We start from the raw sequence: 21,054 nt of genomic DNA, 5'->3' as shown, positions 1-21,054 counted from the left end.
GTGTTACCGCAATAATAGTCTTACTTATACATCATGCTGCATTATAATATTTAGCTAAAACGATCTCCCAGGAGATTATCAAAGTTATTAAAACTTTTTGATCTTGAAACATATTTTTTTATTTTAGCAAAAAGTCCAATGTTGACTCACCTCACAGCCTCAGTTAATGGATTGAGCACAGTCCGGGCTTTCCACGCTGAAAAAATGTTAACTGAAGAATTCGACAACTACCAGGACAATCACAGTGCAGCCTGGTTCTTATATTTGGCTTCCAGTAAATGCTTTGGACTTTGGTTAGATATTATTTGTATTGTTTTCATAGCTGTAGCAGTATTTTCGCTCTTGTTGTTCCGAGATAGTAAGTATACTTTAAGTATAAAATATAAATTATTTAATTTTTAAGTACCTGTAAATTATATTGTACCTGTGGTAGCGGGTAGACACTCTTTACGATCCCGGTAAAGACAGGTCTGCTTCAGGGATGCGCCCCTGCCCACGCGAGCTCGGTTTTTTCTCCCAATCCTCTTCCGGGAGAGAAACGGATCCTAAGCCCTAAATCCTACCCACCAACCCAGACCTACCCAAATCCTTCCCTTCCCTCCTCAACCCGCACTGGACCAGCGTGAGGAGATAACGGTCCAAACCTTCAAGTCAATGTACAGGACAAAAAAGAAAATGCTCCCAGTGCCCAGCACTTCCCAGAGACTTGATCACGGCAGCGATCAAACAACAAACGGTAGGGGGGGGGGCTGCTAAGAATCCCTGGGTAAGACCCGGCTGCCACAAGATGACAATTTGGCTATGCTCCTACAATATTCGAACACTGTCGGACGACAATAGATCCCCAGAAATAGAAAGTGAACTAAAGGATATAAAATGGGATATCCTTGGTATATGCTAGACCAGAAGAAAAGTGATGAGTATATAATACTAAAAAATGGCACACATTTTATGCATAAAGGTGGCGAATACACGGGAGTGGGATTCTTGGTAAAACAAAGCCTCACACAGTGAATAATTAACAAAAAACTAGAAAGAAAAAGAATACATGAAAAGAGATACAAATGGACATCTGAAGAAATCAAAAATAGTGAATTTAATAAAAATATAGTGCATGCATTAAATCAAGTTAGCATGCAGCAGATAAACTCCAATGATATTGATGATTTGAATAACCTTATTATCGAAACAGTGAATAAAAGCCTTCTGCAACTGAAAAAACCAAAAACAACATACAATGAATTAGACAAAGAAATATTACAACAAATAAAAAGAAGGAAGATCTTAAATAAATCTAACAACCGACGAATATAGAGAACTTAATAGGCAGATTAGAAAAGGAATCAGACAACAAAAAAGAAAAGAAAACGAAAAATTAATAACAACAACTATTGAAAAAAATAATAGTATGAAATGCCTCAGACCGACACTAGGACGACGTCAGATGATATCATTAATGGGAAAAGACGAAAATGAAATCACAACTAGAGAAAACATACTGACACGAATAGAAGAATTTTACACAGAACTTTACAGAAGATGATGAGATGAGACCAGCACGGAAATTAATAAAAAATGTTGGATCAGAAATAATGCCAAAAGTAACAATTTCAGAGGTAACTACAGCATTGGAAAACATGAAGAGAAATAAAGCTGCAGGAGAAGATAGTATTACCACAGATATGATATTAGAAGGAGATAAGGAACTAATTGCATTGTAACTAAGCTTGTGGACAGTTGTTTACATCGGGGCAAAGTCCCTAAGAGCTGGAACAACTCTAAAGTAATCTTATTACACAAGAAAGGTGATAGTCGAAAATTGGAAAACTACAGACCCATCAGCCTACTGTCACACCTGTTTAAAATACTCACCAAAGTCATAACTACTCGACTAACAAGGAAATTAGACGAATACCAACCATATGAACAGGCAGGTTTTAGAAAAGGCTATTCAACTTCCGATCACCTGTTAACCACAAAAATATTAATAGAAACATGTAACGAATACAAGTTTCCAGTTTTCCTAGCATTTGTAGACTACGAAAAAGCTTTCGATACCATAGAACACACGGCCGTAATAAACGCAATGCAAAATTGTAGAATAGACAGCAGATATATTAACTTAATAAAAGAAACTATGAATCAAGCTACAGCTACATGCTACCTAAATGAAAATGAACACACGAATCCTGTACCATTAAACAGGGGAGTCAAACAGGGAGATACTTTATCACCCAAACTGTTCACCTTAGTTTTGGAGGACGTTTTTAAAAACCTAAATTGGAAATATAAGGGAATAAACATCAACTAGCGGACCAACTCGACATCGAGTTTTTTAAATGAAATTTTTATTTTGCGAGAAAAATATACAATATATACAATGACCGGAAGTAAAAATATTTTTATCAATAACTCAAAAACTATAAATGATAATTTCGTGAACTTACATTTTTGAACTCTACGTTGAATTCTCTATTGATTTGACTAATAAAAACGAAACCGGAATTCGACCTCAAAACCGGAATGCAATTTTTAGTTCATCAAATGTCGACATGGATATCATTTAGCAGTTAATTTTGCAAGCTGATCACGAATCCGGTGTCAGATTTGCTGTATCTTGACGTTTTATGCGCGTTTCGGGTCACTCCGGTGTCGAATCGCAACCGGAAGTACATATTTAGATTCGTCTCGACGAGACCTTTCGATCCATATATACATTGTGGGGTCTAAAACTTAAAGTAAATTTTAACTTCCAGTCATCTCAAAACCGGAAGTGAATTTTTGTACCAAAAGTATATCTTGACAATCTCATACGTAATACTAATAATATTCCGAAAAAATATTTTAATTATCTAATATGGTTTTTGAGTAAAGTGGTGGACAAGAAAAGGGCTAATCTACGATTTGCAGATGACATAATCCTGATAGCTACTGACCTACAAGAAATGCAAACCATGCTTTTAGAACTACATACCGAATCTTCTAAAATAGGACTGAAAATGAATTTAAACAAAACAAAAGTCGTGCACTCCGAAGACACCGTGACAATAATTAACGATAACGTTATAGAAAAAGTTGAAGAATATATATACTTAGGACAAAAAATAATACTAAATAGGGGAATTCAAACTGAAGAAATAAAAAGAAGAAGAAAGTTAGCTTGGGCAGCATTCGGTAAACTGAACTATATACTCAGAAATCAACAAATTCAATTACATCTTATATCTAAAGTTTTTGATGCATGCATTATTCCGATATTAACTTATGCGGCACAAACATGGACAATCACAAAAAAGAATATGAATATACTTAGAGTCACTCAACACGCGATGGAAAGAGCAATGCTAGGTATATCACTTAAGGACAAGAAAACAAACACATGGATAAGACAGAAAACCAAAGTCACCGATGTGGTGCAAAAATCATTAAAGTTGAAATGGGAATACGCTGGACATGTAGCTAGGAGCGATCTAAACAAATGGCACAGATCAATTTTAACCTGGAGACCATACCAACACAAAAGACCCAGAGGCAGACCTCCTATGAGATGGACAAATAATCTGAAAAGGACTGCCGGGAAAAATTGGCTACAAGTAGCGTACAATAAAAAACAATGGAAAGGAAGACTTGAAGAGGCTTATGTTCAGATGTGGACGTGAATGGCTAGACGAAGAATACGAAGAAATTATATTTACATTTTAGTGGCAATCATTCGAAATTGCGAATGGAATCGCATAATCGCATCGAAAAAAATATGAACATTCGTAATAATTGGATAGTCTTCGGATTTCATGGCAAATACTCGAAGAGTTCAATTTACTTATCGAATTTCAGAAAGCAAAATGAAAAGAACAGAAATATTTATCTGGCAAATAATAGGAAGGGACAATGGGATTTTAACGTATTGTTTGGCCTTAGCTACCAGGACTATCCGGCATTAACAATTAAACCATTTTTTTACACCACGCTGTAAAACTTCTGATATAACATTTAGTTAAACAGTTAATTCCTCGACACTTTAAGCAGATGTAGCAATAGTTATGTCATCTGCATAGATAAATATGTTATATGAACTGCATATCGTTAACATAGCATAGGAAAATTAATAACCCCAATATTGAACCCTGAAGAACCCCAATATCAATATCACAAGAATCTGATCGTGTCATTAAGTTTAACGAAAATCTTCCTAGAATGTAAATTTGATGGTAACCATAATGATAACTGACTCGAACCGAAAAGCCTAGAAAAAAAATTATATTTAAACACATGATTTTATTTTCTAAGAAATCGTCCCATTCAGAAGTCGCCCAAATCCTTCAAGTTGTTGGGCCGGTTCGGTTGGGGTCGTATTTGCCTCCTAAGCATATCCCAGAAGACATGTTCTATCGGATAATAATTGGTAAATTAATTTGGATTAAAAATGGCGAAGTACTTTCGTCGACTAGCGGATAACAATTGAACTATGACAGACAGTAATGTACAATTTCGACATGTCTGTCTTAATGTGTGATTAGAGTGGAATGAGTTTACAATGCTATTGAGATACAAAATTTTTCCATGCCCAAATGACCCATACTCTGCGTGTTTTCTATATATATAGGTCAAAAATATGGCGTCATCGTCATTTGTCTTAAAAAACGATTTAGTGTGTGATACGTTCTTTAAAAAATATTGTGTCGCTCAGTATTTTTTAAAGTTTTGTGTCATTCTCTGTAGTTGTTTCAAAATAGGAACCATTGAATTGTGAACAAAATCTTAAACTGACTATAAATGGAGAATTATCCTGTTCTTTTTTTCTAGTAATATACTGAGTAACATAAGAACTTTCAAATGATATACCTATCACATGACATATGTTTTCATTTAAATCCAAGACGTCATATTTTTGAAAAGTGTCAATAAAGAAACAAATGAATTGTATCGATACATGCATAGATGCATTGACCTGTTCGACATATATAATTAATACAGTTTTTTATATACAATCACTATTGAACATTGAACGGTCGTCATTTTTACACAGCTCGACATAAACTATGAATGGACTAAATATTGCTTGCCATAACTTTCAAATAAAATATTGCTTGCCATATAATCCTATCAATAAAATATTGTACACATGTCTTAGTTCGTTACCCAAAAAGTTGTATTATTATGTTGTATAGTTCAACAAATAGTAGACGGGTGAGTCAAATCATGAAAAGATTATTATATACATTTATTGATTTAATAAATTTATGGATTCGAACAAAGTTTTTAATAAATATCGCAATCAATTTTTTTAAATAGTTATTGTTGTTATTTTTGTGATGAAATGTCTAATGAGGTAGAATTATTGGAATGCGGCTACAGCCTTATTACAAATAAGATACACAGGTTTATTCTTAATATGCTTAAAAAAGTATTCCCAAGTTTACTCATCTTCAAAAACATATTTTGTATCAACTTACATTGCCATTATAAAGATAGCTTTACGTCGAGCCGTGAAAGTCTCATGCTATGCAAGTCCGTCTTACATGGCATATCTCTTGCCTAGCCTGATCTGTTTACATCAGAGCTATTTTTGTGCAATTTTGGGATACCACTTTCACTCTTGTGAACAGGAAGAACAGGAAGAAATATATCAAAATATTACCTTTAGATATTTCATTTGGATATTTCAGTCCAGCATTAAATGTATTCAAATATAAATCACAAATTATTATATCCAATAAATAATATCTACGCTTACACAATAAGGTTAAGTTTTATTCTAAACTATTAATTTTGTTATGTTGGCAATATGAATGAAAATGATAAATTGCATCAAAATAGCACGAAAAATAGACCACGTTCAAATTTTTCGTCTAGCACAGATATTGCTTGAAAATATCGCGTGAGCATGCGCAGTTGCATAACCTATCTTGCATATCTCTTGCATAGCATGAAAATTACGTAATGTAAGTCGACTTAACGATCAAAAATGTTAAAAACACTACAAACAAAACAAAACTATAGAAACACAAACTAGACTACACTGATAGTCTTAACTGACTTATCCTGAGAATAGAGGAAACAAAAATCGTAGCGCCAGATTCGATCGGAACTTGCCAAACATCATACACATTGTACTCCTTCTTCTTAAGGTGCCTTCTCCATTACTGAAGGTTGGCTATAACTACAGCAGATTGCTCTCTATCTTGAGCTGGTCTTAGTATCGAATGTGTCTCCATGCCTGTCCAGTCTCTTACATTCTTCAACCAGGAGCATTTTCATCTTCCTGGACCTCTTCTTCCTTCTTCCACTTTCCTTTCCATTATAAGTCGTAGGAAGTTGTATTTTTCTTCTCTGTAAATATGTCCTAGATAACTCGTTTTTCTGTTTTTTACAATATTTAGGAGTTCCCTCTCAGTACCCATTCTTCTTAGCACCTCGTTGTTGGTCACGTGCTCTGTCCAAGAGATCTTCAGCATCCTTCAAAAAACCCACATCTCAAAGGCTTCTATACGCCTCATACTTGTAATTCCGAGAGTCCATGTTTCCACTCCGTATAGCAACATGGAATAAATAAACGTTTTTACAAATTGGTATCGGATATCCAACGATAACGTAGAGTTTATTAGGAATTTTTTCTTTCGTTGAAATTCGGACCAAGCATCTTCTATACGAGCACGTATTTCGACCTCGTAGTCAAGATCGTTTGTTATCCAGCAACCAAGATACTGGAATCTTTGTACTGGTTCTATATGTTTGTTATAGATACAAATATTAATGTCGATATTTGGTGCACGTGTAACAGCCATGACCTTTGTTTTATTTGTGTTTATATTTAGTCCCAAGCTATCTCCCTCTCTGGTTATGACATTCAAAAGTCGTTGTAAACCCTCAGCACTGTCCGCAATAATGACGGTGTCGTCTGCGTATCTTAAGTTGTTTACGTATTCTCCGTTGATTTTTATTCCTTCTTCAATATTTTCGAGGGCATTTTGAAAGACCTTTTCGGAATATATATTGAATAACAGTGGAGAAAGTACACAGCCCTGACGAACTCCCCTTTTTATTGGCAATTCTGCTGTCAGACGATTGTCTATTTTGATCGACGCCATTTGATCCCAATATAGTTTTTTAATAAGTGCTCCAGTGTAATGGCCTATACCATGTTGTGTTAGGGTTTCTATGAGTTTTGTGTGTTTTACAGGTCGCTTATTGTACTCCACATGAAAAAAATATGGAGTCCAGGAGGAAGACAATGTTACTTAAAGTAGATGTAAAAGATCGGACCAGGATAGATATTCGCTAGAAAGAACCGTAGGCAAACATTGCCTCTATGGCAACCAATCTTCAGTAATGGATATGGTATTCATAGGAGGAAATCGAAAGACATTGGATGCTAAATAAAAAAAAACTGACAAAAAATACCGATAACAATATTTTACTGTAATTCCTGTACAAGATAGGAAAAGCAGTGATCAAATTATTTTGGATCATTTTAGAAATAATTATCAGACAGATAATAATTAGTGAGACAAAACTATTTGTAGATTTCGACATTTTCGATATTTAGACATTTTCGATATTAGATTTTCGGTATTTTTTGTTTAATCATTTACAGAAGTGACAAGAATTCGACGAAACACATCGTTTGTAATATTGCTTATATACCAAAAGGAACCTGCTCTATTTGAAAGCATAGCCTTTAATTATATGTTATTATATAATATGTATACTTCTTCTGTGACTATTATGTAGAGAAAAGTAGCTAAACCAACTCTGCACTTACCTCTTACTTATCTCCTAATTACCTCTTTCTAACTTCTGGACACCGTGTCTCCCTTCAGGTAGCTTTTTTCCCCGTATTTTCTCTCTCTAGCGTTGTCTTCACATAACTCTGAATCCGGCGATTCGGCGACGGTAACATCTTATTTAGTTCCGTTAGTTATTTTATCCTGCTTCAAATCTTTCTCAAGCAGGCTATCCATCTATCATAGAACAACAAAGAGTGTATCTGTGTTTGGCAGACATTTCACAGTATATAGGCATTTGTCATTTTCTACATTTCCGAACCTGTAAAGGCATGCCCTGAAACAACCAAATCATCTTAGTCAGGAAGTTACCCAAACTGATGGACCTTTCTGTCCCTGCTTTTTTTAACAGTGGTAATCTAAATCCAGTTATATAGAAAATCCGTAAACTAATTTTTCGAAACCAAATTCAGATTTATGCTTTAATCTGTGCCTTCTAAGAATTGCAATTTTAGAGTCCCCATGTCTCTAATAACATCTTTCTCAACGTCTGTTTTGCCTTGCAATTCTTAGAATGCACAGATTAAAGCATAAATCTGAATTTGGTTTCGAAAAATTAGTTTACGGATTTATTATCAGATGTCACTATTTGCGTCCATACGAAGCCATGTTAGAGTTGCTTCTCAAGACAGGAAAGATTTATTTTCACGTCCAGAGCGTCTGTGAATATACGTGAAATCAAATCTTAACTGTCTTTTTCCTTTTATATAGAAAATTTTAAAATACACATATTTGTATTATTTTGCTGATAACCTAATCTAACATATATTTTTAATTTTAGCAATCCATGGAGGTGACTTAGGTTTAGTCATCACTCAGTACCTAGGTTTAATGGGCTCACTCCAGTGGGGAATGCGACAATGGACCGAACTAGAAAACAACATGACGTCAGTAGAAAGAATTCTGGAATACACCCGTTTAGAAACAGAACCCGAACGAAAAGAGCCTAAAAATATTCCCCAGCCATGGCCGGAGAAGGGTCTGGTTGAATTCAAAGACGTTAGTTTACGATACAGTCCAGAGGATCCGCCTGTACTTAAGGGACTGAACTTTACAGTACAGCCCAAAGAGAAGATTGGCATAGTTGGAAGGACTGGCGCTGGTAAATCGTCAACCATAACTGCTCTGTTTCAACTATATCCACTTGAAGGAACTGTTGTTATTGATGGTGTAGATACGACGCAAATACCGTTGGATTTGGTTAGGACGAATATTTCGATCATACCACAAGAACCAGTTCTTTTCTCAGGTAAGAGCTTTTTTATTTTATATCCAAAATTTCTCTAATATATATTTCTTTTTTCGAATTAATAATTATTCTTAAAGTGGTCAAAAGAATCCAGTGCAATAGAAGAATGAAAAATGTGTAGCCACCTTAGAGACATTCTTGTATTCTCTCTCAAGGATTATTTAAATTTTCATATGTTTCTTCTATCGATCGGTGGTATATCTTTTTGAGCATCTTCAGAAATTTTACTTAAATGACCTGCTGCTGTTCAAACCGTTTAAGGTAGTAATGTAGAAATAGTCAAAAAATAGGAGTATCACTTTAAATGTCATATCGATTCCTAATGATACTTTTAATCCGAATTAGCAATAACACTTTCGCTGCGGAAGCCACCATTTGGCGGCTTTCTGGTTCTCGGCCTGTACAGACCACGCTATTTGGTGTTATCTGCATATTGCATATTATGCTATCAAAAAATCTCCTTAGCGAAAGTGTTAAATCAGAATATTCTGCCCATCTTTTTGAGAAAACGTTGTCTATATCTCAATGAGAGTTTTTCACGTGTGGATAAAGATTTATTTCATGTGTTTTAACTGGTAACCACTTATGCTGATACCAAAGATGTTTAATAGCATTAACACCCGGGTTTTGGACAGGTTAGAAGTATTGGATGAAATGACGATCCTTAGTAATGGGGAAACGATAGGAGAGAGAGATGGCAAATATTCTAGTAGGTATATAAGTGACATTACTTAAGATCTAAACAAGAAATTTATTCAAATACCACAAGATAAAAGAGCGAAAACAAGACAAAAAAATCTAAAGCGGATAAAAGACACTATAATACAAGGGAAAATAGGTAATACAACGAATATTTTAAGCCAATATAGCAGTACTGGTGTCAAAATAACATTAAATCATTGTGTTCTGCTGATACCAAAGATGTTTAATAGCATTAACACCCGGGTTTTGGACAGGTTTGAAGTATTGGATGAAATGACGATCCTTAGTAATGGGGAAACGACAGGAGAGAGAGATGGCAAATATTCTAGTAGGTATATAAGTGACATTACTTAAGATCCAAACAAGAAATTTATTCAAATACCACCAGATAAAAAAGCGAAAACAAGACAAAAAAATTTAAAGCGGATAAAAGACACTATAATACAAGGGAAAATAGATAATACAACGAATATTTTAAGCCAATATAGCAGTAGTGGTGTCAAAATAACATTAAATCATTGTGTTCTGCTGATACCAAAGATGTTTAATAGCATTAACACCCGGGTTTTGGACAGGTTTGAAGTATTGGATGAAATGACGATCCTTAGTAATGGGGAAACGACAGGAGAGAGAGATGGCAAATATTCTAGTAGGTATATAAGTGACATTACTTAAGATCCAAACAAGAAATTTATTCAAATACCACCAGATAAAAGAGCGAAAAAAAGACAAAAAAATTTAAAGCGGATAAAAGACACTATAATACAAGGGAAAATAGATAATACAACGAATATTTTAAGCCAATATAGCAGTAGTGGTGTCAAACTAACATTAAATCATTGTGTTCTGTGACACGAGTAGCTAATTTGTTATTAATAATTATTACCCTTTTAGGTAAAATGCGTGAAAACTTGGACCCATTCGAAAACTACAGCGATGATGTATTATGGAACGCCTTAGATCAAGTTGAACTGAAAGATGTAATATCTGAACTCCCAGCAGGTCTCAATACAGAAGTCACAGAAGGAGGAAACAACTTCAGTGTCGGCCAGAGACAATTAGTTTGTCTTGCTAGAGCTCTTATTAGAAATAATAAGATTTTGGTCATGGACGAAGCTACCGCGAATGTGGATCCACACACCGATTCTTTGATTCAGAAAACCATAAGGGATAAGTTTGCGGATTGTACGGTGCTGACAATTGCCCATAGGTAAATAGATACTTTTAAGAAATTAAGTAGTTTCAAAACAAAGTAAGTTTCTACTTATTTTTGTTTGTTTATTTCAGAGAAATTTTCATTTCTCGCTCTCGCCATAATAATGTCCAATAATCCAATAATCTTATTCCGCTCCCCATACCCTTCAAGGTGCCAAAGTGTGATTTTGGTTTATCATTTATACATTTTTCCACTTCGTTCTATTCTTTGCTAATTCCTTCATCTCCTCTACTGTTTTTCCTATTTCCCTTCTATAGTTTTATATTTGGTCTGCCTCTTCTTCTATTCGTTGATTTTCTCATTTCCATTATTCTCTTTACCAGTCGGGTTTGATCCATTATTTCCCCGTGACCGAACCAAATCAGAATCCGTTTGATTTTTTTCTTCGTTATGAAAATGAAAACTTATTTTATAAACTAAATCTAATGTATATGTATTATTTTCATTATTATAACCAGAAATATAATATTCTATTGTTACAATGTAAAGTGACTAAGCAAGGAAACATTTTCTTAACGAGCCACCAATAATCGAATTCAAAATTTCCTGGAATTCAAGATGGACACGTGATTTCGGCTCAATTTCACTAGTCTCTCTTCCTCTATTTTGCGATCCTTTTGCCAATGAATGAATATGTCGTATGAAAGATAATTATGCATTTCGTGTGCTTTCTATTGGCTGTATCATATGGTCCCAACAAAGTGAACAAAATTGTTGATGCTAGATATACATATTTTTGCTTCATCTTCAACAAAGATCTGTGATTAGACTAATTTATAATTTGTAAAGGATATTAATGTCCTTTAGATAGTTACATAAGTTTTTTAAAATTGCAATTAGCTCCTAAAACTTGTGATATATTGATAAAAATTGAGTTTTTGTGTATTTCATTGATGTATTTAGGACAATCTACCATATTGTGTAAAAAATGCGGATTTATTTCTGAAACAAAACATCGTTTAAATGCTGGCCGTCTTCTTCGTAGCAGGCTGTTAGTCTAGAGCGCAAGCTGCGGAAAACTAGCTGGCATATCTGAATGGGTATGTCACGTATAGCATTGGTAATGCGGTCTTTCAGTTGCTGGATCGTTTCTGGTACTGGATCGGTGGATACGATACTCTTTACGTACCCCCATAGAAAAAAATTTAAGGGGGCCAGGTCTGGGGATCGTGGTGGAAACTGATCAGTTCTGTAACTGCGTTGATCGACATTGCTGCAGTATCTGCCGTGGCACTATCTTGTTGAAACCACGTTCTGTTGACACCATATCCAGGGAGCTGTAGCAAGAATCGGCGTAAAAAATTATGAATCGTGGTGGAGTAGCGAGCGCTCTTTACACTAACCGTACATCCTGCACCATTTTTAAAAAAGTACGGCCCAATTATGCCCCAGGCGGAGATGGCACACCATACGGTCACTTTTTTGGAGTGTAATTATGGTTGATGTTTTTGCCGTGCCCAATATCGACAATTGTGCCTATTCACATATCCATTAAGATGGTAATGGGCTTCATCACTAAAAATAATGTTTTCGATACCACCTTCATTCCAAAAGTTGTTCATCATGGTATCAGCAAAAGTTTTCCATTTTAAATGGTCGTTCTGCTTCAAAAATTGACAAAGCTGAATTTTATAGGGGAGAAAGTTCAAGTCCTTCCGCAATATTCGTTGAACACTAGCGCGCGTCAATTGGAAAACGCGCGAAAAACAGAAAAGTTGGAAAGGAAACGGAGCATTTGGTTTATTATTACATGAAAGGTTTCAAATTTGTTGTATTTAGTGAGAGTTACATCACAGTGTATAGGGGCTATGGTCCAGTTGGAGGTGGAGCTTTAGTTGACGCATCGGAATTTTGGAAATTGGATACTATGAGATGATAGTTCTTTAAATTCTCTCGTAGAATAGAGGATCTGTCCCACTATTTTTAATAAGTTTCTTTGAAACGCTCCCCAATTATATGATAAAGAAAGGGATGCGATTTGATTGTTTTTCATACCAGCCTAATGAAATGATAAAGAATGTGATGTGATTTTATTGTTTGAAAGCTTGAAACATAAGATAACGTAAGGCAGATTTTTCTAAATTTAAAGGTGGTTCATCCTGTTAAAAATTGTAGGTTTTCAATTGGGCTGGTATGAAAAGCTGCTTCAGGTGGTTCTTCATGTTGTATTTTGTATAATTTACACATTATTCTTGTACTAACCGTCTTTTTCAATTCAAATTCATATGGAAACGTTGTTTTCTTCTTTTGTATTAATGAGCTACTTTTAAAATCATATATACTATGACCAAGAATAGTCTTTAGGAAATGAAAATCTATTTGGAATACAGAAATTAACCAAAATGTATCGAGAAACGGTCATAAAGATTTATATATTAATACCGTTTGTTTTTTATTTTTAAGGCTGCACACTGTAATGGATTCGGACAAAATATTGGTTATGAATTCCGGCAGAGTGGAGGAATTTAATCATCCGTATCTTCTTTTACAAAACGTGCATGGTGTGCTTCATAATTTGGTCGACGCAACTGGACCTTCTACCGCAAAAAATTTAGAAAACATAGCCAAAGAGGTAAGAATAGTTACTTAATATCAATCATTATTTTTCCTTTATTAAGTGTCATAGAAAAAGTGCTTTGAAGGCACTAAAATCTAATGAGGCTTGAAATATTATCAAAAATATGAGGTCAATAGATGAATGAATTTAGACATTTACATAAAGTGGTATTTTTTTCATAAATATAAAAGTTGACTACACGAAGTTGATGGTATTAAGAAGAGGAGGGAGTATTTAAAAGTAATAAAAAGCGTTTCCTCAAACCAAAACTCAGTATAAGTAAGAAGAAAAATTAGATTAAATAAGTCTAATGACAAAGAGTCTATGCCATAGACAAACAGAACTGTTTGTATGGGAAAATAAAACTGCTTTTACTCTTTTCCTTAGAATTTCATCATATTTTCTCGAGTTTAAGCGAATCGGAAAAACTAAATAGACGTGAACTTCTTAAACGTCACTTTATGTTTAAATGAACTACCACTGTAACAGTAGATAGTATAAAACATTTTGTATAAGAGTATAATGTAACTGTTTGTATGGGAAAATGAAACGATTGCTTCTCCTGTTTTCCTTATAATTTCATCATATTTTCTCACCTATTAAACCTTCTTAAGACTTTAAATAAATATTTCAAAACCAAAATTAGCCAAATCAATTCAGTCGTTCTCGATTTATTATAAAAAAATTTATAAAAATATAAAATGACGTCAGTTAAACGTCATTTTATGGTATTTTATAACTACATGGATCAAATGAACTAAAACCGTAGATGTGAAGTTGTATAAAACATTTTGAATTATTGACAATTAAAAAAAATGAGTCATTCATCGAGATACAAAATATCCTATCTAATTACAGCAATCCTAGCAAATTACAGAGTATAAGATCTGGTGTACTATAATATCTATGAATTGAGACAAGAGGAAATAAGTAAAGGCGATAAGAGAAATGCGCTGAAAATAAAAAAATATAGATCTTAAAAATGTGTAAAGATTACTACACAGATAACTTTTATGAAAACAGAGAAACAGACAGACAGACAAAACAATTTAACAAATACAATAATTTAAGAAAGAAAGAGTAAAGAGCACCAACAAACTGAAGAGATGAAGGTGAAAGGAATTAAAACAGGAATAGTAAAGGGGCTAGGAGAAGATATCGAATTGTTTTTGTCTATCTAAATTTAGTATTTAAATAAATATTTTATTCAACAAAAGAAATAGTATTTCAGACTACAATAAAAAATTACATTCTGCTCTTATCTAAATACAGGGAGCAGAAGAAAGTATTCATTTTCTTTTTTGCTGTCTAAAGCAATGGTTAAGTGAGTTATTGTCCTATTATGACATAACGACAATACATTAATAAGTTTTTACCAAATATTGTATAAAAATTTCGCGTTTATCCTTTTAATTAGTTTTTTTTTTGTTTCAGAGTTACGAGAAGAAAAGAGTTTAAGAATTTTATCTCATGGAAATTAATTTTAAGATTGCTGTGATCTTTTCATACTTTTCAAGAACAGTATTTAGACCAGTTATAATTTTTGTTACTTGCCAATTTATTATTAGGTAGATCTAACTATTAAGTATTTAAAAATAAAACTATTTCCTTTTTATTTTTGTTTTATTCTTGGCAAAACGTATAACAACCAAAAAGAAAACTACAAAAAAAAATTGGTAGTAAAGCTAAAAAATAAAGCCAACTTAGTTGCAGCTGAAGCATGTAAATGAATATACATAATGGACAAAGGGGGAGAAAGAAAGATGTATATAATAGTCAAACTTTGAACAAAGAAAGCTAAAAATTAGCTAATTAGATATATATGTACGAGAAAAAATGAAATACTAGTGCCTTAATACTAGTTTTTGGGTAGATATTAAAAACTGGAACTAAGAATGGAAGGGCACCACATGCGAAAGGCACTCAGTTCCAGCAGGATACTAGAGAGAAACCTAAAACTCAAGAAATTCTTAAAAGAAGTAAAAAATAATAATTAGACGCTAACTGGTTTGAAATGAAGACTTACAAGAAAACCTGAAATACATAGTCCCAGACCAGGAGGACGTGGTTGCGTGGGCTTATGATAGCATACCTGATTTTGTATTAATTTTATTTACTTAATGAATCTATTATATTTATTATTTCCTTTATAGCGAAAGAAATAAAAACATAGAAATTTACAAATCTGTTTTACATAAAAAATTAGATGTGAAAAAAATTTTAACATCATGTAGCCTATGCCTGCACAGTTTTCAACAGTTTTTATTATTCTTTGGAAGGTTCAAAATCGTTAAGAGATCTGAAGTGAGGAAAAAGTCGATGGCCGAATTTTTCTATTGCCGCTTGCAATATATAATAAATATTTTCCACCTATTATATATAAACTCCACCTTTGCAATTACATCTACAACCTTTTTCAGCGTTTTTTAAAATTCATCTGCGGTCCCTTGGTAAAAACGTTCTGTTTCCGGATCCTTGGAAAATCTAGGGGCTCGTACTTCTATTTTTTTTTGTCTTTGCTGATGGTGGAAATTTCTAAAAACCGTACCAGGTTAACTCATCACTAGGGATGGCTGACGTGTGTTGGATTCATGTGAGTACATCTGAGCCCATTTCTCCCTAGAAGGAGGTCCTGCAAATGGATGCCTTCCTCTTGTCCTGCCTACTAACTAAAACCACCCTCTCCTACTTGTGAGCAGCGTACCGTGCCCCGAAAGTGGGATTGCCGCTGTAAGGCTGACTACATTTTTGCAGCACTCTCCTCTCTTATCTAAATCTTATCTTTGTCATTGGTCCTTCTTTATTTTTTTTTTGACTGCTCGGATATAATTGCGTACACTATTCCATCCCTCCTTACTTCCCGTCATCTTCACGATTATTTCTCTCACAGTTAAAGGGTTCATACCTATTTCTCCATAGATTCTGTTTCTCTTCACTGTCCATCTATTACATTTCATGAGTAACAGTGTTGCAGTATTCGCAGTATGGCCATTTGTCTGTATCTGTCTTTCTGAACCTATGAAGATACGCCCTTAAACACTTAAGTTCTGTGAGTCCTTACGTCAGGAAGTAATCTAGTGGCCGTGACCACAGTCCAGCCAGTCCCTTAGGCTCGGGATCAGCACCTTAGTCCACTGGGCAACATCTTCCGTGTTGTTCCACTCTTCTTGCCATCTTTCCATTGATCTTTCTCTTTTTTCTTTTTTTTTTGGGTGTTGTCAAATGCTTTATTCTTTCATGGAGATTTCTCCTTTCTAGTGCTAACACATGTAGAGAAATGCAACCTGTGATAGTCCACAAGGCCGCCGTAGATAGTCAGTCCTTTTGGAGGCAGGGCCACAATGAAATTGAAATATTGACGGTCGGAAGGTATTTATGTATTCGTAGGAAGAAAGCGAAGAAGAAAATCTGTTGATACAGAGGCAGACGTGGTGGGTGCATGAGTGTGAGGGACAAAAGCCGATGTGTAATAACGAGCGACTGAGAATCGGCGAGAAGTTATGTTCTAACGGACAATCCCAATCCGATGCTTTAGTATGAAATGGTTTAGCTCGTCCCGGCCACACCGGAGTTACGGAGAGCAGGTTGGTCTGACTCAGAGCCAAGCTGGTCGACGTGATTCTGAAGGGGTTTTTAGTTTTAGGAACCCAGCACTGTCAGAAATGTTTACTTCGGCCTTACTACGGCATCTGTTTACAGATTCCTTACCTAATGAAGTAAAAAAAAAGGTAGGCGCTCAATACTCGACAAAAAAATGAGGGTACATCACCCTCTACTCTTTCTCTTCTTCTTATTAGTAGAAGTAGGGAAATATAAACCGGTACGAAACAATTGAAGAATGCCGGCTTAGTAATTAGCCGGGGATTGAAAAAAACCTTATCATTAAAAGAAAGAGCCTTATTTATATCCTATTTAGATGAAATGGCAAAAAAATAATTAAAGTTAGAGTTGTTGCTGTCAAGGTAATAGCCGTTTAGAAAATCCACAAGTTCTACCCCATACTTTGGTTTCTTATTAAGAAACTGATTAAACTATTAAATGGATATCAGCGGCCATTGCGACAACAAACTTAGGATTGAGCTCAAATTATGGGTGTTTGTGGGTTGTGGCGTTTTACATAATCACACCCAGACACAACTAATGGCAAGGGAACTGAAGTATGTAATAAAAACAATATAAGAATGTATTAATGTATATGTAATGTATATATGCAATGATTACCAAAATTTTAAATTCTAGAAAAATAAAATGCTACACAATTGGCGAGAAGGTATATTTTAACAAAACATAGGAGAGTCCTAAGGGCAGCGAGGACCCACGAAGAGTTGTAAAGCTAGAGAGAGAGAGGTTTTAATTAAAAAAAACTGTTGTAATAAACGCTATAAATTTTATAAAATAGGTACAAATATAGAAGGAACAGCAGAATACGAAGTAATACAATTTTACTATCGATTACAAAAAAAACTAAATGAAGCTAGAGAAGAATACGAATACGAAGCAATAATAATAAAAATAGTAGGTGTTTTTTCCAGGATGCTATTCTGTTAACGGTCCATCCGATGTTGGTACCCCGTCGTGTTCTGATCTTAATGCCCATATCATTAGCAATAGCTGTTGCTGCTAAACATAAATTAATATACTCCATTTTCATGGGTGTGCATTTTATACCTACTGCCAGGTGTCAGTTTTTGTTCCACCGCAGGTAACCCTGCTACCCTCTGGGTATCGGTTCTAAGAATACCCAGAGAGCATCCTCCATTCGCAGGGTGACGCGCCTGATAGAAGAACTGACAAAAAACTCCCACAGGGGATAGGTGATTAAAAAGCTAGATTGTGCGTTTAAAAAATAATCGGAGAATGGTTTGGGAAAATATGTAGAGGATACCATAAGCAGTAATAAAATAAGAATTCTGCAGAAGGAATGATCTAAAGATTGGAAACACCTATTGAAACCAACGAATAGAAGATCAGTACACGTTTATAGCAGGAGAAAAAATGCTAAAAGTTTAACAGATTATATATTACATACAAAAGAATTAACAAAGGTAACACAAAAAAAGGGTTGTAGAAATAAGTATTAGACTTACAATTTAACACTAAAATTTCCTGTCCATCTTCAGGTCTTCGGACAAATTCCAAAAGTTCCAATGCTAAAAAATTAAAAATTTGTAACTATATTAGTTATAAATTTGTAGAAATTAAAAACCTGGAAACAACAACATACAAAGATATTTAGGGGCGAACTGGTAGAATTATACTTAGAGAAAAACAAAGTGGAAAGCCTAACAGAGATGAAATGTGTCAGAAACAATAAGGTATTTATAAGGTATTTAGGAGGAACGGGAAAGGAATGGCTGTGGATAATATGCATAGAAGTTATTACTCCTAGATATTTGACCTCATTCGTCTTTTTTACAGTTTGTCCATACAGAGTGGACATCTAGATAGTATATAGGCACCGTCTCCTTGTGAAACTGACTACTACTATTTTACTAGGATTGGCAGAGAGGTTTTGCTGTCGCACCATCTAGTAAGGATATTTAATGTTCTTTGGAGTGTGCTAGATAGAACATTTCCATATTTTCCTCTTACCATAATTCCTAGATTATCTGTATAGGCCTGTACTTCTACCCCCTGTGCACCAAGGAGCTAAAACAAATCATCCACCAGGAGTGATCACAAGAGGGGAGAAAGCACTCCCCCCTGTGTATACCCCTTAGTTGTCTTGGCTAGAATCTCCTCTCCTTGCAGGTCGGTTACATTGCTTTGATCCAATTACATACGGTAGAGGATATCCCTTTTGATGATGCTGCATCATAAAGAGAATTTGATAGTGCATTATTAAATGCGAATTCTATATCTACTGGGAGGTTATCAGGTCCACACGCTTTTCCTTTTTTTCGTTTTCTTCTTGGTTCTTCAAAAATATTTTCAACTTAATTAAAAGTCGAGCAAAACAATCTCTGATAGAAAAGGACGCATATAATCGGAGGGATATCAAGCAATGCTAAAATGCCTTAACTCAGCAGATGTACATAGCGACCATAGCCTAGTATTATGTAAAATAAGAATAATCCTGAAATACTTCACACCAAAGAGAGCGGCGCCAACACAACGATCATATATGCCGAATGACAACAAATAGAGTAGTAAAGATGGCAAAAGATGATTCCTCAATAGGAAGACGATCAGTAGGAAGACCACGAAACGATGGAACAACTACTTACTGGAGCCACATTGAAAAATAGACAGAATTATGTCTACATAAAAAGAAGAAGAAAAAGAAGGGTGTCAGCCCTAAATTTATATTTTATTTTAATTATTATAGCAAACATATCCAGTTTTTCGAAGAAAGATGAGATGTAGAACACATAAATTTGTACAAGTTAAAAAAGTTAAAATGCTACAGATAATGATCGTATAATAAGTATAATAATATTAAGTACCGAAGACAGTAAAGAAAATATGTATGTCGAGACATTAATAAAAGAAGTTGAGAAAACAAACTTACTTATACAGAGAAACTCGAAACTGAAAGTCACCAAGTAACTATAAGGTGATACGAGTAATATTTCTTAATTAATGTCTTATAATTTTTTTAATACAATCCTCTTTAGAGAGGATTTTGTAGATTTTATAACTTTTTAGCATTGTCTTTGATATGCTGAAATACAAAAAAGTTGACAACATTCTGACAGATGTTAAGAATCATATGGTGGTATTGAGTTTTATTCAAATATTACATATCTCACATCTGATCTGTTTCGCTTCAGTTAAGTATTTGGGTATTTACAGTATGGTTGCAATGCGAGTGGCAAGCCGCTGAAAATATAATTATTAGAAATACTAATTTTCTTTGCATCTAAATGAAAATTTGAAACAATTTTTTTTCTAACAATGGATAGACGACACAAGATTATGAAAAATAGAAATCCTGTTGAAGAGGCCAACCCCTTGTCCAAATTATTTTTTCTGTAAGTAACTACTTTTGACTTTCATAGATTTTGCACTTGTCATTGTCAATTGACGTTACAGGTATATAAGTGTAAAGTTATAGTAAGCATATAAGGAAAATTTTGGCGTTTTATGCTCGTTATCCAAACGCATAAATCAGACGAATGCCGCCGATTTGAGAATTAGGAAATTTCAAGGAAACGTTAAAACAACTGTCAAAGTGTATAGACGCATTTCAAAGTTTCTCCTTTGATATATATATATAGATAATAAGGCTATTACTAATAATCCTTTGTTTGTAACCCGATCCTACCGCATACATACTTAATAGTAATAAAATACACGACACGGTTCCTCCAGCCGAAAATGGAGACCACTAACACTAACCTCGATCCTGATAAACCTCCTGACCCCCCGCCTGATTTAAGTGAAAAAAAAATTAATAACCAATATAATATATATGATTCCGGTCCTTTCGAAGTATATGTACAGGGAAAAGACAAAAATATAGGGAATTTTCACATCTTAAGTATTGCTAAAACAATATTTAACCTAAACCTACAGCAAATTATTAAATTTAACCGTAAAGGGA

The 21,054-nt window shown here is 34.4% G+C and overlaps 2 protein-coding genes across 3 annotated transcripts in view; both read left to right on the top strand.

Annotated features, from left to right (window-relative positions):
• LOC140449850 (probable multidrug resistance-associated protein lethal(2)03659) overlaps positions 1 to 15,121 on the top strand; it is a 162,645-nt gene extending 147,524 nt beyond the window's left edge. Inside the window, exons 9-13 of the mRNA XM_072543219.1 lie at positions 128 to 358; positions 8,566 to 9,033; positions 10,630 to 10,945; positions 13,355 to 13,523; positions 14,943 to 15,121. Of these exons, the coding sequence (XP_072399320.1) occupies positions 128 to 358; positions 8,566 to 9,033; positions 10,630 to 10,945; positions 13,355 to 13,523; positions 14,943 to 14,966 (1,208 nt within the window). The 3' untranslated portion in view covers positions 14,967 to 15,121. The remainder of the gene's footprint in view (positions 1 to 127; positions 359 to 8,565; positions 9,034 to 10,629; positions 10,946 to 13,354; positions 13,524 to 14,942) is intronic.
• Positions 15,122 to 20,141: 5,020 nt separating this feature from the next.
• LOC140449846 (ATP-binding cassette sub-family C member 4-like) overlaps positions 20,142 to 21,054 on the top strand; it is a 94,572-nt gene continuing 93,659 nt past the window's right edge. For both annotated transcript variants that reach the window (XM_072543214.1, XM_072543213.1), the window contains exon 1: positions 20,142 to 20,482. In XM_072543214.1, coding sequence (XP_072399315.1) covers positions 20,406 to 20,482 — 77 coding nt within the window. In that variant the 5' untranslated portion in view covers positions 20,142 to 20,405. The remainder of the gene's footprint in view (positions 20,483 to 21,054) is intronic.

The sequence above is a fragment of the Diabrotica undecimpunctata genome, chromosome 9 (genome assembly GCF_040954645.1).
Source record: "Diabrotica undecimpunctata isolate CICGRU chromosome 9, icDiaUnde3, whole genome shotgun sequence".
Taxonomy (NCBI): domain Eukaryota; kingdom Metazoa; phylum Arthropoda; class Insecta; order Coleoptera; family Chrysomelidae; genus Diabrotica; species Diabrotica undecimpunctata.
Note: the sequence above shows the minus strand (reverse complement) of the source record. Positions and strands in the feature narration are given on the sequence as shown.